Here is a 13935-nt window from a genome sequence, read left to right on the forward strand (position 1 = left end):
TTTTTCATTCTGTTGCTTTTCAAAGAAACAACTTTTGCTTATGTTGATTCTCTATTGTCTTCCTATTCTCTCTGTTCTAATAGTTATTTCCTTCCTTCTGCAAGCTCTGGATTTAGTTTCTTTTTTCTACCGCCTTCAGTTGTAGTTAGGTTAACTGAGTTCTTTTTTACTTTTTTGGGGGTAGTATTCATTCATTCATTCATTCATTCGGCTGTGCTGGGTCTCAGTTTTGGCATGCAGAATCTTTAGTTGGACATGTGAACTCCCAGGCGCAGCACGTGGGATCCAGTTCCCTGACCAGGGATCGAACCTGAGCCCCCTGCACCAGGAGCATGGAGTCCTAGCCACTGGACCGCCAGGGAGGTCCCTCTTTTTAAATGTAGACGTTTACAGCTATAAATTTCCCTCTTTACCACTGCTTTCACTGCGTTTTAGATTTTGGTGTGTAGTGTTTCATCTTGTAATTTGTGACTTCTCCTTTGACCCTCTGTTGAAGAGTATTCATTTACACATATTTGTGAGTTTCCGTTTCCCTTCTCTTATCTAGCTTCAATTCCACTGTGGTCAGAGTAGGTACTTTGTAGGAGTTCAGTCTTTTTAATTTATTGAGGTTTGTTTTGTGGCCTAACGTGTAGTCTCTCCTGGAGAACGTCCCACATACACTTAAAAAGAACGCGTACTCTGCTGTTGTTGGGTGTTCTGTTGGGTGTTGAAGTTGCATATTTGGTACCTACGTAAGGATATGTAACATGAAGCATAAGGTGAAAACCTGTGAAACCACCGCTCCCCTCGAGGGTCAGAACACCACTGACACTGTCACTCTCCCCAGACGCACCCCTGTGCTGTCCCCACAGGGAGCACTGTGGCCACTGTGTTGACCGCCTTGCTTTCCTTCCTGTCGCACGTGTGCAGATCCCATGAAATGTAGACCTGGTGTTGGGCTTTATATGACCGGCATCACACCGCGTGAACTCCCACACCTTGCTTTCATCCCGCACTGCTTGAGAAGAGGTGGCCACGGGGACGTCGGGGCTGGGGCGCCCCTCAGACCTTTCCCCACCTCTCTCTCTGTGGGTGGAGCCCAAGCAGCCCATCTTCCGATCTCTCCACTCCACCCAGCACCCAGCATGTCACAGGCCAAGGGTGCAGAGCTGCCCCACACAGTGGGCCAGCGCTCCCAGCTGTGCCTAATATCCCCCGGAAAGGCGCCCCCCACCCCCTGGGGGGTGGGCTCTGCTGGGTCTGGGCTTCTGGGCAAACCCCGGGGCCTGCCTCTTTGCTCCCTTTAGCACTGGGGTCGCTGTTCCTCCCTCAGCCTCTGTCCACTTCCGTTCCCTCAGCCAGAAAAACCAGAAGCAAGGCTGCAGAGGGACAGGAAGGCCCACATCTGGGGTTCCAAGATGTCAGCCGGCAACGTGGAGCCCGCCCACACCGGACGCTCCCCCCGCGGCAGGTGTCGGGGGCGCCCTCCCTCCTCCGCCACGGGTCGCATAAGCCTTTGCTGCTGGACGGGAAGGCCCTCGGGGCGGCTCAGGCAGCTAGCACACAGACGAAGGCACTCGGTCCGGCCCCTCCTGAGGCCTCTGGCCCCGGAGCTGGCTCCCTGCCTGAGGCAAGCCCACGCAGTGACGTGGTGGCAGATGCGTCTCCCAGCCCTGGTGACACTTCACCAAACAGCTCTCCTGCCAAAGCCAACTTGGGAAATTCCAGGCACAAGGAAATTTACCCGGGGTTGCGAACAGCTGGGCCTTGGCTTGGAGCAGGGAGCCCCGCCCGGGCGCGGGACACAGGTGGAGCAGGAAGGAGGGACTCGCCAGGTCCACCACGAGGCAGTCCTTTAATAGAGACGGGTGGACAGGGGACACAGCTCGGCCCTGCACCTGCAGTGCGGCGGCTCCTCCTCCCCCCACCTGGCGTGGCCCCAGGGTGGACACGGGAGAGGTGTGGTTTTAAAAAACACAGCGAGACCAATGCTTCACTTTCACAGAGAAGGGGAACTTGGGGGAGCCGGAGCCGAGTCCGAGCCCCGCCTCCAGCAGGAGAGAGCTTGCTGCCGCCCCCACCCCCCTCCCTGTCAGCGTTTCTACGCTACGTACACGGCTGTGCTGTAGAGGCCCCACCCCCAGAGTCAGCCTGAAGCCTCGGGTGGGAGGAGGGACCCCCCCCCCCAGCCCTGCCACAGGAGGCGGGGCGAGACGGGGCCCGGGGCCAAGGGGTCAGTGAAGTAAAAAGGTCAACGCTGGACAAGATGCAGGCCGCTGAGAGCAGGCAGGGGTCGGGGGGCCAGGGGCGGCAGGTGTGCATGAACCAGGCAGGGCTGGACAGGCATGGGTGGGGTGCGGATGGGGCCGGGGCAGGGACGAGGGTGGGGCTGGGGGTCTCATCAAAAACAGTTCTGCAGCTGCAGACTGGGCCGGCGAGCACCACCGACCACGGGCCGCCTCCCAGCCAGCGCAGGGCCGCCTCCAAGGCGCGTCCCGGCTCCAGGTGTACGTGTGGGGAGGGCCGCAGGTGTCGGGGGGGCCGGGCTGGAGAAGAGGGTGTGTGACATCTGCGGGCATGTCCCCGTCGGCCAGGTGGTCGACAGGATCAGTTGTTCTCGAAGAGAGAGAGCAGGTCGTCATTGCTGTTTGTGGGGAGGTCGGGTGGGCCCAGGTAGGACAGCAGCTCGTCAGGGTTAGTCAGTTCTGGGAGCAGCTGAGGACAAAGCACACCCGGCAGCTCTGGGCCCGGGTCCCCAGCCGGGGCCCCAGGCCCAGCAGGGATGCGGAGCACCCCTCACCCCGACACAGGCTGGCACTGGAGCCCCTCAGCCTGCTCCGCACAGGGGCTCTTCCAGCAAAAGACTGCTCTGTGACCAGGAATCCCTTGTGACAAGCTGTCCAAGGACAACCTGGGACACCCAGGCCCGTGAGGGGTCCCTAACGTGAACAGGGCGAATGTAGAAGGTGGTATCCCACTCCCTGGGATTTTCTGCTTTGAGCTGTGCTTTCTACATTTTTTCCACATTGAACTTTGTATTCATTTATCATGGTCAAGGGACAGTCACCTGTCTTTTAGGCACTGATTCTGGCTCACATACCACCTGTGAGTCAGGTCAAATCAGACCCTAAGGCCAGGGTCACCAGCTACAAGCCAAGTCTTCTCGGGGACTCTGCCCATGCCACGGTGGCACCCAGGTCCCCAGGGCCAGACGTCTGGACACAATCACCCCACGGCTACTCTGGATACCTCACACTCGTAAACAAAAGCGCTGACATCACCCGACCAGCTCTCCCTGCGTCTGGAAGTCACGGTGGTATCACTGTCCTCCCTTCTATGAAGCATGTGGACCCTGGGATGACAGATAAGCCACACCCCAGCCCCGGCTCCAAGTGCTCCCCAGCACGGGGCCCAGTACTCACGTCCAGGGCCGGTTCCGGGGCCTCCCCTGCCCCAGACACGGGGGGCCCCATCATGCCTGTGGCAGCACTGAAGGCCAGCTCACCGATGGGACCCGAATTCACTGGGCCCAGGGGCTGCCGGGATGCCGGGGGAGGGTTTGGATGGTGCAGCTGGGGCCCTGGGGGGCCTCCAAGGTTGGGGGCGTGCAGCCCCGGAGGCCCAGGGTTATGGGCCGGGTCCAGGTGACCCGCTGGTGCCATCTGAAGGAGAAGAGAAGAACCCAGTAAAATGGCCCAGGGGCTCTCTGGGTGGACAGCTCCTCAGCCCCCCGACTTGGCACTGACCTGGCCTGGGAGGCAGGGGGCAGATTTCTCCGGTGTCAGGAGGCTGCTGGGAATGTCGGATTGATAGGAGACGGGGGGTGGCCCCGGGGTGAACTCAGTAAGGGTCGGGGTGCTGGGCGTGGTGGGTGGGAAGGAGTCGGGGAACGTCCCGGGTCCCAGGAAGCTGGAACCTGAGAGAGGAGAGCCAGGTCCAGGTGAGGGCCGGGGGCTCATGCCGGTAGAGCGCGGAAACAGGCCAGCCACAGCGTGGGCAGGGCTCACTGAGCTCACCCGGATAACGTCTGACTTTATGGAAGTTGCTATTCGGCAAAGGGCATTTCTTCTCATTGCTGCTGGGGGAACTGGCTGATGACACTGCCAGGAGGCTGCGAGGGGACAGGAATGGGACCCACCACACCCAGACACCCCCACACGCGTGGTCGGATGGGGCCGGTCCGTGGAAGTGTGCCAGCACAGACCTTTGTTCCAGACTACTGGGGAGGCGCATGCAGCTGCAGCCGGAGGCCCTGCTGCCCATCCCCGTCGGCTCGGCCGAGGCTGCGCCTATGCCACCGAGTCCCCAACCAGGCCCCCAGGCTCACGGCCCTCGGAGTGACACGTCCACAGGCGGCAGACTGGCGGGAGAGGACGGATCATTTGCCCGGGGCCGTCTGTTTCTAGGGCGAGGCCCCTGTACTCACCCTGGCTGGGGTAATCGCCAGCGGCCGGGGCTGAGGGGAGCTGGAGGGGGGCGAAGGGCGCGGCCCCAGGGCCCAGGGCAGCGATCATCTCCATCACGCTGGGCATGAGCACGTGGGCGGGGCTCACGGTGCGGCAGCGCTTCAGCGCCGGCCCGTCCGGCTCCTCCTTGACGTGCACGTCGGGCTTCACAGGCACTGGCTTCCAGCTGCACGCGGGGTCGATGGTGATCTCCTCGTAGTCAGAGCTGGGCGGGGACACGCGGGGCTGGTCACCACCTGTCCTGCTGCCTCTCCTGGCCCTGGGCCATTTTTAGGCACACCTCCCACTCAAATGCTCGTGGCCATCCAGCACGTTCCACGTGCTTGTGGGCTGCGGGCCTGGGTCGGACGTGGATTCCCTCCATGGCCTGGAGTCGAGCCCGCTCCACGCTGGATCGGCACGGGGTGTCTCCCCACCTGTCCCAGGGCCGCCCTCTGCTGGCCAAAGACGCTGGGGTTGCAGGAAAGGAGACTCACTTCTGAATGTAAATAAGGATGCCCAGCATGTACTGGTCCACCTCCAGGCCCTCCAGCAATGCCGTCTTGCTGTAGAAAACCAAGGGGACACACGGCTCAGAGGGCTGGCCCAACCTCCCCCCGGGCACAGGCCCTGTCACATCTCAGCCCCCCGTGTGAGGTAACCCTGCGTGACGTCGCTGCCCTGAGCCACTCCGTCCCTCCTAGCCTGTGCTGTGAGCACCCCCCCACACCCGGCCTGTGGAAGGAAACGCCCATTAACAGCCTCAGAGGAAGTGCCACCCGCCCCCAGAGCTGTGGGGACCGTTTCTGACACACTCACTTGCACACGGGGCACCTCCAGGTCCCTCGCTCACAGTTGAGCTGTAAATAGGACTCCAGGTCGAAGCACTGCAGAGAAAGGGCGAGACAGTGCCTCACAGTGGGGCTGGGGCAACCTGGCCATGCCCTGTGGTTTCAGGAGCTTGGGGCTTATTTACTGCATGTGTGAGAAGGCTCGGCTCCCAGCCTTTCACCACGGCATCATCCTAACAGATGTAAGAGACGGGACAGCCTACGCAGCTCTCCCTGGGAACGACGTGTGGCCAAAGCAAGAGCTGGGCAGCTGTGCTGACAGGGAATGACCTCCAGGACGTGGTGTGGAGGAAAAACGTGGTGCAGAGCGATTACCGCTTATGTAACCAAAAGATGGGCGGGGGGTGGGGGGGGGGGTGGGAGGGTGTGTGTGCATGTACTTGTCTGCACGCAGAGCGTTTCTGCAGAGACAAACAAAGGCGCTGCTCCTGGGGGCAGGGCGGTGAGAGGACAGCGCCCTGCATCCGGGATGCCGTTTAAAATCGGAGCCCCGAGAACGCAGTAAAACGGCTGTTATACTTAGAATAATATTAGAAGAAACAAAAGCCCAGTCTGAGGGGAGAAGGCGGGGGAGCCAGGCCACCTGCCCACTGGCCGGCCTGTCCTGTCACCTGCCAGCCGAGGTGCTCAGAGGCCACACCTGCTGAAGACGGTTAAAGGGCAACGGACGTTCTGGCAAAGCTCTGCAGTGGCCACCCACCTGAATGTGGCGACAGTCGTGGCCTCGGGCAGGGAGCTGGATCCTGCGGAAGGTGATGGGGCACTTGAGAGACACCTTGATGGCCGTCTGCTCCACCCCGTCCTCTCCGTTGGGCCCAGGGGTGCCAGGGATGGTGCCGCTGCTGAAGTTCCGCTTTACTGACATGGACAGGGGAAAGGAGGACGTGGGTGAGGGCCGCCAAGCGGGACCCGGCCACTGCTGGCTCAGCACCTCCGAGGGGCGTTCCAGGGCCCCAGAGGAGGCAGCCTTGTCTGCCATGGGGCCGGCTGCCTGGGGCCAAGGAGAGCAAGGGCCACTCACTCTTGGTGATGCAGTGTTCGGCAGGCAGGAGGCGCTTCTTGAGGAGACCCTGCAGCACCGAGCGGACGGACGGCCGGTGCACCAGCTGCAGCACGAAGAGGTGGGACTGCAACAGGAGGATGCGGTCAGCGGGACGTGGCCCGGGGAGGCGCGGCGCAGGTCCATTCTCCTCTTGTGGCTACTGCACAGGCAGGCCACCTGCTGCCCCTCCCCGGGGGGCCCAGGGGACCAGGCCCACACCTCTCTGGGAAGTTCAGTGTCTGCACCAACCACGGCCTCTCTGTCGAAACACAATTATCTGAGAGGCCCCTGAATGTGCCCTGCCTACCGCATGCACCTTTATCTACGCTGGTCCAAGTGAAAACATCCCAGAACTGCATCGGGGCGGCCCCGCCTCTGCCCCCTCCCACCCGGGCTGATCAGTGCTGTGCAGCTAAGTGCATTCTGCCTCTTCTAGTCCTGGATCCGGAGCCTGCTGGAACCCGAATGACTCCTTAACAAAGGTTCAGGGTCAGCTGGGACTCAGGACCCTGTGAGCTTCCTCCAGGAAAGAGGCAGGCTCAGCTAGTTTCTCTTACATAATTAACACAAGCAACAACTTTAGTCACTGAACCTAACCCGAAAGCAGCGAGAGCATTTTTATTTGAGACCCTTTGCTTACAGGGCCCAGGATGGGAAGGAGGGGAGCCAGTGCCTTTGTCGTTAGCCACGACGCCCCCAACCCAGCCCCGCGAAGGGCACTCACGCAGCAGCAGGCCGTGACGGTGATCTGGATGGTGTTGCGGCCCGGCTGGCACACGTGCTTCAGGTAGAGGGGCTTGTGGGAGGTCCTGTTGTCGCCGCGCTCGATGGTGAGCGGGGTGGCATTGACGCTGACCTGCACCGAGGCCGGCCAGTTGGTGCTCATCTGCCGGTCCTCGTGGTGGTAACACTTGAACTGCAGCTCCAGGTCCGGCCTGCGCGGGGAGGATGGATGCTGAGGGCGAGGGCCCGGCGCGAGGGGCTGCGCGCTGGCGGCGGGCGCCCGCTCACCTCAGCATCAGGGTCTTGTAGACGGAGTCACGGAGCTGGAAGGCGTGGTTGCTCACGGCCAGGTTGTGCTGCAGACGGAAGGGCTCCAGGACCACTCCGTCCCGCACGGGGAAGGTCAGCCGCAGCTCGTCACAGGGGCTGCTGCCTGGAAGCAGGCCATGCCGGTGTGAGCAGGCCACCTGCAGGACGGCCACCGGGCCGAACGGCCTGCCCCCGCCCCATCGCGGGGACCGCGGCCCCTCCTCCCCTTCCACGCGGCGGGGGCTTGGGCAGCGTCTCTCCCGGGACCCTGGGCTCGGCCTCCATCTCCAACGGGAACACATCTTGGTGTCCCGCCATTCTGTCCTGCTTCAGTAGGAGCCCCGAGAATGATCCCTGAATCATGACTGGAGAACATGCCCCACCAACCCAAAAAGGTGGCGCCTCTGGTGCTTTCAGAGGGGGTAGGAGGCAGAAGAGGTGTGAACGGGCCACCTGCCGTCACCCTCGTGCTCAAGCTAGGGTTTTAGGACCCCCAACTGCTGCTGCAGTGGTCTCCCGGAAAGCAGGAGTTCTTAACCAGGAGTGGGCTTCAGCGGGCCCCTGAAACCATCACAAAACTTTGTGCACGTGGCTATTTTTCTACAGAGAAGATGGATGCCTCAAATGGATTTGCAAAGAGGTCCATTAACAGAAAATGAAGGTGAAGGCCCGCCCCTGCCAAGGTCCCTGCAGGACCCTCTGGAGCCCTGTCCATCTGTCCTGAGAGCAGACCTCACTCACCGGGTGGTGACGGGTGCAAGCTGCTCACGCTGGGCTTGAGGTCGGGCAGGAAGGGCGACTTGACCTCCTGGCTGGTGGACATGTAGGGGATGCTGCTGCCGGGGGTCATGGGCGGCGTGGGGCTCCCTGGCAGTGGGGAGCTGGGGTAGCCGGGGATGGAACGGGCGGGCTGTGGGGTTGAGGAAACAGTCAAGGTGGGGTGGTGTAGGGGTGGAGTTTGTTCTTGGAGCGCGCAGTGGGAACGGTCAGACCAGGCACGGGCAGGGAGTCCACGCTTCCTCCTGCCTGGGCGCCCTCTTTCCAAGCACCCACCCCATGAGCCTCCCGCCCGCCTGCCCGCCTGCCCCGCCGCCCATACCCCACTCAGGCTGGGCTGGCTGTAGCTGACGCTCCCCCCGTTGAAGCTGGCACCCTGCCCGCTGAACTGCTCTGCGGGCTGCAGGAGAGAAAACCGCGTGTGCCTGGGACTGCCGCCTGCCCCTGAGCCAGGGCCCTGGACTTGACCCTAGGAGAGGGCTGGGGACAGGGGGGCCCACGACACGCACGGGCGTTGGTTTCCTTCTTCTTTATACACTTTTTGTGTCTTCTAAATAATCTACAGGGAGCACGTGCTGATTTCATAATTTTAAGAATGACCACTACAGAAAAAGAGCTGACCCCACGCATCAGAGGGTTTTACAGGGAAGCCACAGAGAGGCTGAAAGGACACAGGTACACGCACCTCCTCTCCACCCTCCAGCGGCACTCTTATCGCTCGGGCCCCTCCCCTCACGAGCTCCTGGCCCCTCTGGCCTGTCCCCTCGCTGGGCTTCTCTGCAGCAAGCAGAGGGGATGGGGACACTGTCGCTAAAGGACACTCGGGTGGCGTGGGTGCCTGCCTGCTGCTCCCTACACCGAATCTCACAGAGGGGCCTTTCATACCTGGACTCCCCCTCCGGGGAGCTGCCCTACGCTGATCAGGGCCCCCGGAAAGCTCCTGGTTGCTCGGCCACCCAAGCACATGCGAGCGCACTCGCCAGCCCCGGCTGCCACAAGCTCCGCCTGTGTCCCGCAGGGCTTGGCGTGGGCCAGCAGGGGCTGCAGAGGCCCGGGAGGAGCGGCCCTACCTTGTAGTGCAGTCCCGCGGGGCTGGGGGTGGACAGGGACTGGCCCGTGCCCTGCTGCAGGGGCAGCCTGTGCCCAGGGTAGGAGGACGGGGCAGGGGGCTGCCCGGGGCCAGGCGCATACTGGGTGGCGGCGGGCGTGTACTGGCCTCCTGGCAGGTACTGCTGCCCGGGATACACCTGAAGGAGGAAAAAGGCAAAATGGCCAGGAAAAGAGGCGTTGGGGAAGCCCGTTCCCGAGGAGGGATGGCGGTACCCACCCTGTCAGGCACAGCCAGTTCTCCCTCCACCCAACGGCTCTGAGGGCGCTCGGGGTTGGGGGCTGGACCACTCACCTCACTGGAGTAGGCTCTCTTGACGCCCTGTCGGGGCAGGGGCTGGGCCTGGGGGGGCCCAGGGTACCCGTGCTGGGGCAGGCGCTGCCCTGCGTACAGGGGCGCCAGGCCCGCTGCCCGGGTGGGGTTCATGCCCATGGGGCTCATGCCGGAGGGGCCCATCAGCCCTCCCACGCTGGCAGGGTTCATGCTGCTGGGGACACTGGGCCCCCGGGGACCGCCGTGCTGCAGGAACTGGCTGTTAAAAGACTGTCCGGCCCCCATCTGGGAAGAGAAGAGAGGAACCATCCGGGTCTTACCCACCACTGTGGGCGCCAGGCTTGAGCCCACCCCCTGCAGGCGGGCTCCTCCTCGCCCCCCCCGGCCCGGGTCCTCTCCCCTCAGCTCCCCACTCCTTTCCCGCCTCATCTCCATCGGCCCCGGCGCACAGCATGCGTGTCCCCGAGGCCTCGATCCTGGCTGCCTGACAAGTCCCTGCCTTCTGGACCAACGCACACGGGCCGCACAGGAGGAGCTGCGGGGCCTCACCGCTCCGTACTGGCTCAGCTCCTGGCTCTGCTTCTCCTGGAGGGCAGCCACGGTGGCTGTGGCCGTGGCTGTGGCCGTGGCGGCAGCAGCAGCCACAGCAGCGGCTGCCGCTGCTTGAGTGAAGTCGGCGGAGGGCCGTGCGGCGTGTGAGGGGAGGCCCAGGCCCCCCGGCCCCCCCGGGCCGCCCGCATACCTGTAACAGACAGCTCGGCTCAGAGGCGCTCCCCTGCCGTCTCCCGGGGGGCACACGGCGCCCGAGGGCAGCCCCATTCTTTCCCACACGCCCCCTCGTGAGCGCGGGAGCCGACAGGAGCGGCAGAGATGCAACGTGCGACACATCGGTGTCACACAGCTCCCAGGCGCCCAGCGAGTTAGCAGCGTCACCCCCCGAGGGCTCCTAGCACGCCTGCCAGGGCAGGAGTCCTGCTTACCCAGCGGTGAAGCCGGGGCCCCCGGGGTAGCCCCCGCGGCCGTACACCCCTCGCTGCACGTAGCCCTTGTTGGCACCGCCCTCACCGAACGCCTGCTGTCCCAGGCACTGCGGGGAGTTCAGGGCAGAGCCGCCGCCCGCCACGCCAGGCATCATGGAGCTGCCGGGGGGGCTCCCTGTGGGGCCCATGGGGTTCCCCAAAACCTACAAGGAAGCAAGAATCACCAAAGGACACCGTCCAAACAACTTGTTTCATGCCGTAGTTCTAAAGTGCTGGAAAGGAGAGGCCGGGCAGGCGAGGAGGTGGAGGTGGGGGCAGAGGGGAGGGTGGTCCAGTGGGGGGGCAGCCGCTCACAGGAGGGGCGCGGAGGCCAGGTGAAGACAGGAGGAGGAGATCCCACGCCACGTGCGGAAGAACCGGTCTCTGAGGACGTGGGAGACTCAGGAAGCCCTGGCTCCCCTGCTCCGGGATCTGAGGGGGCGGGGCCCGGGCGTGGGCTCACCTGGCTCTGCGCCGCGTTGCCGACTCCCCACACGGTTGTGACCACGGACAGCGATCCTGCCGGCTGAGCGGCACCCTGTCGCCAAGGCACCGCCTCGTAAGCGAACGGACCATCACTGCAAGGAGAGGGGCAGGCGGGGAGGCTCGGTCAGGAGGCCGCAGGTGCCTAGAAGCCCGCCTGGCCCGCCTGGGAGGAGGCGCAGGCTGGGAGCGGGGGGCCCCGCTCTACCACCCACCCGTGTTCTGGGGCCCCAGGGGGGAGGGCAGCAGGAGGGGAGACCCCACTCACCCGTGTGGCGTGGGGGGCAGGGCGGGTTTCATGGGGTTCACGGGGTTCATTGGCTCGGGAGCAGCCTGAAGGCCAGGTCTGTGGGTGGCAGAAAGCAGCCCTCAGTGGTGCTTACGTGGGACTCAGATGCTCCGGCTGCCGGGACAGGAGGGAAGGAAGTCAGTGGAGGTGCCGCCGGGAGACCCCTCTCGGCACCAAGCCCCGTCCCTCCTCTGCTCCAACCGATGAAGGGTAGGGCAGGGGAGACCGGGACCCAGGGGCCCGCTCAGGGGGCTCAGGGCAGCCCGGCATTGGCCCTACCCGCACTGCCCACCCTGGCAGGTCTCTGCCCTCCCCAGCCCCAGCCCGGAAGCCAGCACTGACCCTTTCTGGCCGGGCCCTGCCACCTGGAGCCCCCGGAATGGTTCTGGAAGCAGGCTTTCTGATCCCCCAAACTTTCCACGTTCTCCCTCCCCCACACGAACGCCCGGATACGCATAAAAGCCAGGGGACATCCAGGACCCGGCTGCCAGAATCCCCCGCCTCCACCCCACCCGAGGCCCCGGGGCGGAGGACAAGGCCAGAGGCCAACGGAGGGCCAGCCAGCAGGCGTCACCTGCTCGGGGTCTGGGGCCTGCCCACTACGGGGAGGGGCCTCTGCATGCGGTGGGGGGAGGCGGGGGGCCCCCGGCGGCAAGGTCAGCTAACCTGGGGCCGGGCGGGGGGTGCGGGGACGCCTGCAGGAACTAGGTGTGGAGCCAGCAGCCCATCCCTGGCTGGCAGCGCCCCCATCCCCAGGGCTTCTCCCCAGGGCAGCAGAAGGGTGACGTGCGCACAGGGGCAAGGCGGGAAGACTGACGCCCAGAGATCGCGGTGACACGCACGACAAGGCGGGGACGCGCACACAGCGCAAAGGGTGGGGGGCTGGCGGGCACCCAACGGACGTGGCAAGGGGCCAGTGGGGACACAGCAGCCGTGGCCAGGGGACACGCACGGAACCTGTGTGCCCGTGCCGGGATGGGGCACCGCTTCCTCCCACTACGTGGGGCTGGCTGTCTTCCCCTTGGCACCTCAGAAAACGAGTGAGGCAGCGGCCGGCCGCTCCTCCCGGCCGCCAATGCCTGCCGACACCTCCACGAGGAAACCCTTCACCAACCAGGCCAAGGGCCCTTGCTGGCACTGCCTGGGCCACCTCTCACACGCACCTCCACCCAGCCTAACCACAGAGGCACGCTGGCTGCGGTTCTCAGGGGGTCTCCGGGGAGGACCCTGTCTGCCTTCTTTGGGTTGAGGTTCCGTCCTAGAGCACCTCTGCCTTTGAGGGGCTGCCAGGCCTCACGCGCACGGACACACCACCCGGGCAAGCTAACTTCTGGTGGCTCAATCCTGCCGCCTCAGCGCTCACAATGCCACCCACCCAACCCCAAGGCTCGCATTCCCGAGTGCTGACCAGGACCTCACCGTCAGGGCAGCCCCAGCGAGGCGGGATTATATCATCATGTCCTCTGCAAATACAGTCCTGAAGGCGGCACGCGGGGGGCGAGTCCCTGACCAGGACCCGGGCGCAGGTGAGGGATACAGTGGGGGCTGTGACTTGGGCCCGAGGCCTCCCACAGAGCACTGGGGTGAGTGTTCCCAGAATCGCAGCAGAGCCAGGGCCGGGAGGGAAGGTGACGGACCGGTCAGACAAGAGGAGGAGTGAGGCAGCTGGCGTGCCTGCCCGCCTCACGCCTGGCCCTGCTCTCCTTCCTGACGCCCCTCCCAGAGGAGTCGGGCCCAGAGCACATGCCAACCAGGAAGCAAAGGCCAAAAAAGCAGGAGGCCGGTGGCTCCAGAGGGCTCAGGGGCCCCTGGACTCAGCCCTCGGAGCCAGAATCACCCAGCCAGGCAAGGGAAGGCTGCCGGCCCCAGTGAGGACAACCACCAGGATGGTGACACTGCAGTGGGAGGTTGGGGGCGGGGAGCACTGCCAACAGCCAGAAATGCCCCCTAAGCCTGCTGAGTGGGGCCTGGAGCAACACGCAGCGTTTTCAGGACTTAGAATATAGGCGGGCTACTCTAGACTGTGGTATTGGCAGAGGGACAGACACATAGGTCAATGGGACAAACTAGAGAACCCAAGACAGACCCAGACAGTTTCTGACAAAGGTGCAAAAAGTAAGCACTGGGGGAAGGACAGCATTTTCAACAAATGTGCTGGAGCTATTGGACATTCACAAGCAAAAGACAAAAACAAAACAAAACAAAAAACCCCTAAACTTCACATCTTATACAGAAACTAACTCGAAGTGGGTCACAGATTTAAATGTACAGCACAAAACCGTAAGAACTTTCTTAGATTTGACACCAAAAGCATGATCCATAAAAGGAAAAACTGAAAACTTTTGTTCTGTGAAAGACCCTGCTAAGAGGATGAAAAGACAAGCTATAGACTGGAAGAAATATCTGCAAGCCACATATCTGACAAAAGACAAGTATTTAAAGTATATAAAGAATTCTCGGGCTTCCCTGGTGGCACAGTGGTTGAGAGTCCGCCTGCCGATGCAGGGGACATGGGTTTGTGCCCCGGTCCAGGAGGATCCCACATGCCGCGGAGCGGCTGGGCCCGTGAGCCATGGCCGCTGAGCCTGCGCGTCCGGAGCCTGTGCTCCGCAACGGGAGAGGCCACAACAGTGA

General features: G+C 63.3%; 1 protein-coding gene across 12 annotated transcripts in view; it reads right to left on the bottom strand.

Annotated features, from left to right (window-relative positions):
• Positions 1-2558: 2558 nt before the first annotated feature.
• ZMIZ2 (zinc finger MIZ-type containing 2) overlaps positions 2559-13935 on the bottom strand; it is a 15694-nt gene continuing 4317 nt past the window's right edge. For 3 of the 12 annotated variants that reach the window (XM_028486753.2, XM_028486752.2, XM_028486751.2), the window contains exons 2-19: positions 11281-11415; positions 10993-11107; positions 10491-10693; positions 10027-10252; positions 9532-9795; positions 9200-9376; positions 8452-8529; positions 8094-8262; positions 7332-7476; positions 7045-7255; positions 6300-6405; positions 5979-6136; positions 5247-5314; positions 4925-4993; positions 4409-4653; positions 3729-3898; positions 3405-3644; positions 2559-2697 (exon numbers count right to left, since the gene is read on the bottom strand). In XM_028486753.2, coding sequence (XP_028342554.1) covers positions 2590-2697; positions 3405-3644; positions 3729-3898; positions 4409-4653; positions 4925-4993; positions 5247-5314; positions 5979-6136; positions 6300-6405; positions 7045-7255; positions 7332-7476; positions 8094-8262; positions 8452-8529; positions 9200-9376; positions 9532-9795; positions 10027-10252; positions 10491-10693; positions 10993-11107; positions 11281-11330 — 2802 coding nt within the window. In that variant the 5' untranslated portion in view covers positions 11331-11415 and the 3' untranslated portion in view covers positions 2559-2589. Of the gene's footprint in view, positions 2698-3258; positions 3645-3728; positions 3899-3998; positions 4094-4408; positions 4654-4924; positions 4994-5246; positions 5315-5978; positions 6137-6299; positions 6406-7044; positions 7256-7331; positions 7477-8093; positions 8263-8451; positions 8530-9199; positions 9377-9531; positions 9796-10026; positions 10253-10490; positions 10694-10992; positions 11108-11280; positions 11416-12720; positions 12742-13935 lie in introns of those variants that run through there. The other 9 variants (XM_028486755.2, XM_028486754.2, XM_055083462.1 and 6 more) reach the window with 8 other exon arrangements.

Source organism: Physeter macrocephalus, unplaced genomic scaffold (genome assembly GCF_002837175.3).
Source record: "Physeter macrocephalus isolate SW-GA unplaced genomic scaffold, ASM283717v5 random_1172, whole genome shotgun sequence".
In the NCBI taxonomy this organism is placed as follows: Eukaryota; Metazoa; Chordata; class Mammalia; order Artiodactyla; family Physeteridae; genus Physeter; species Physeter macrocephalus.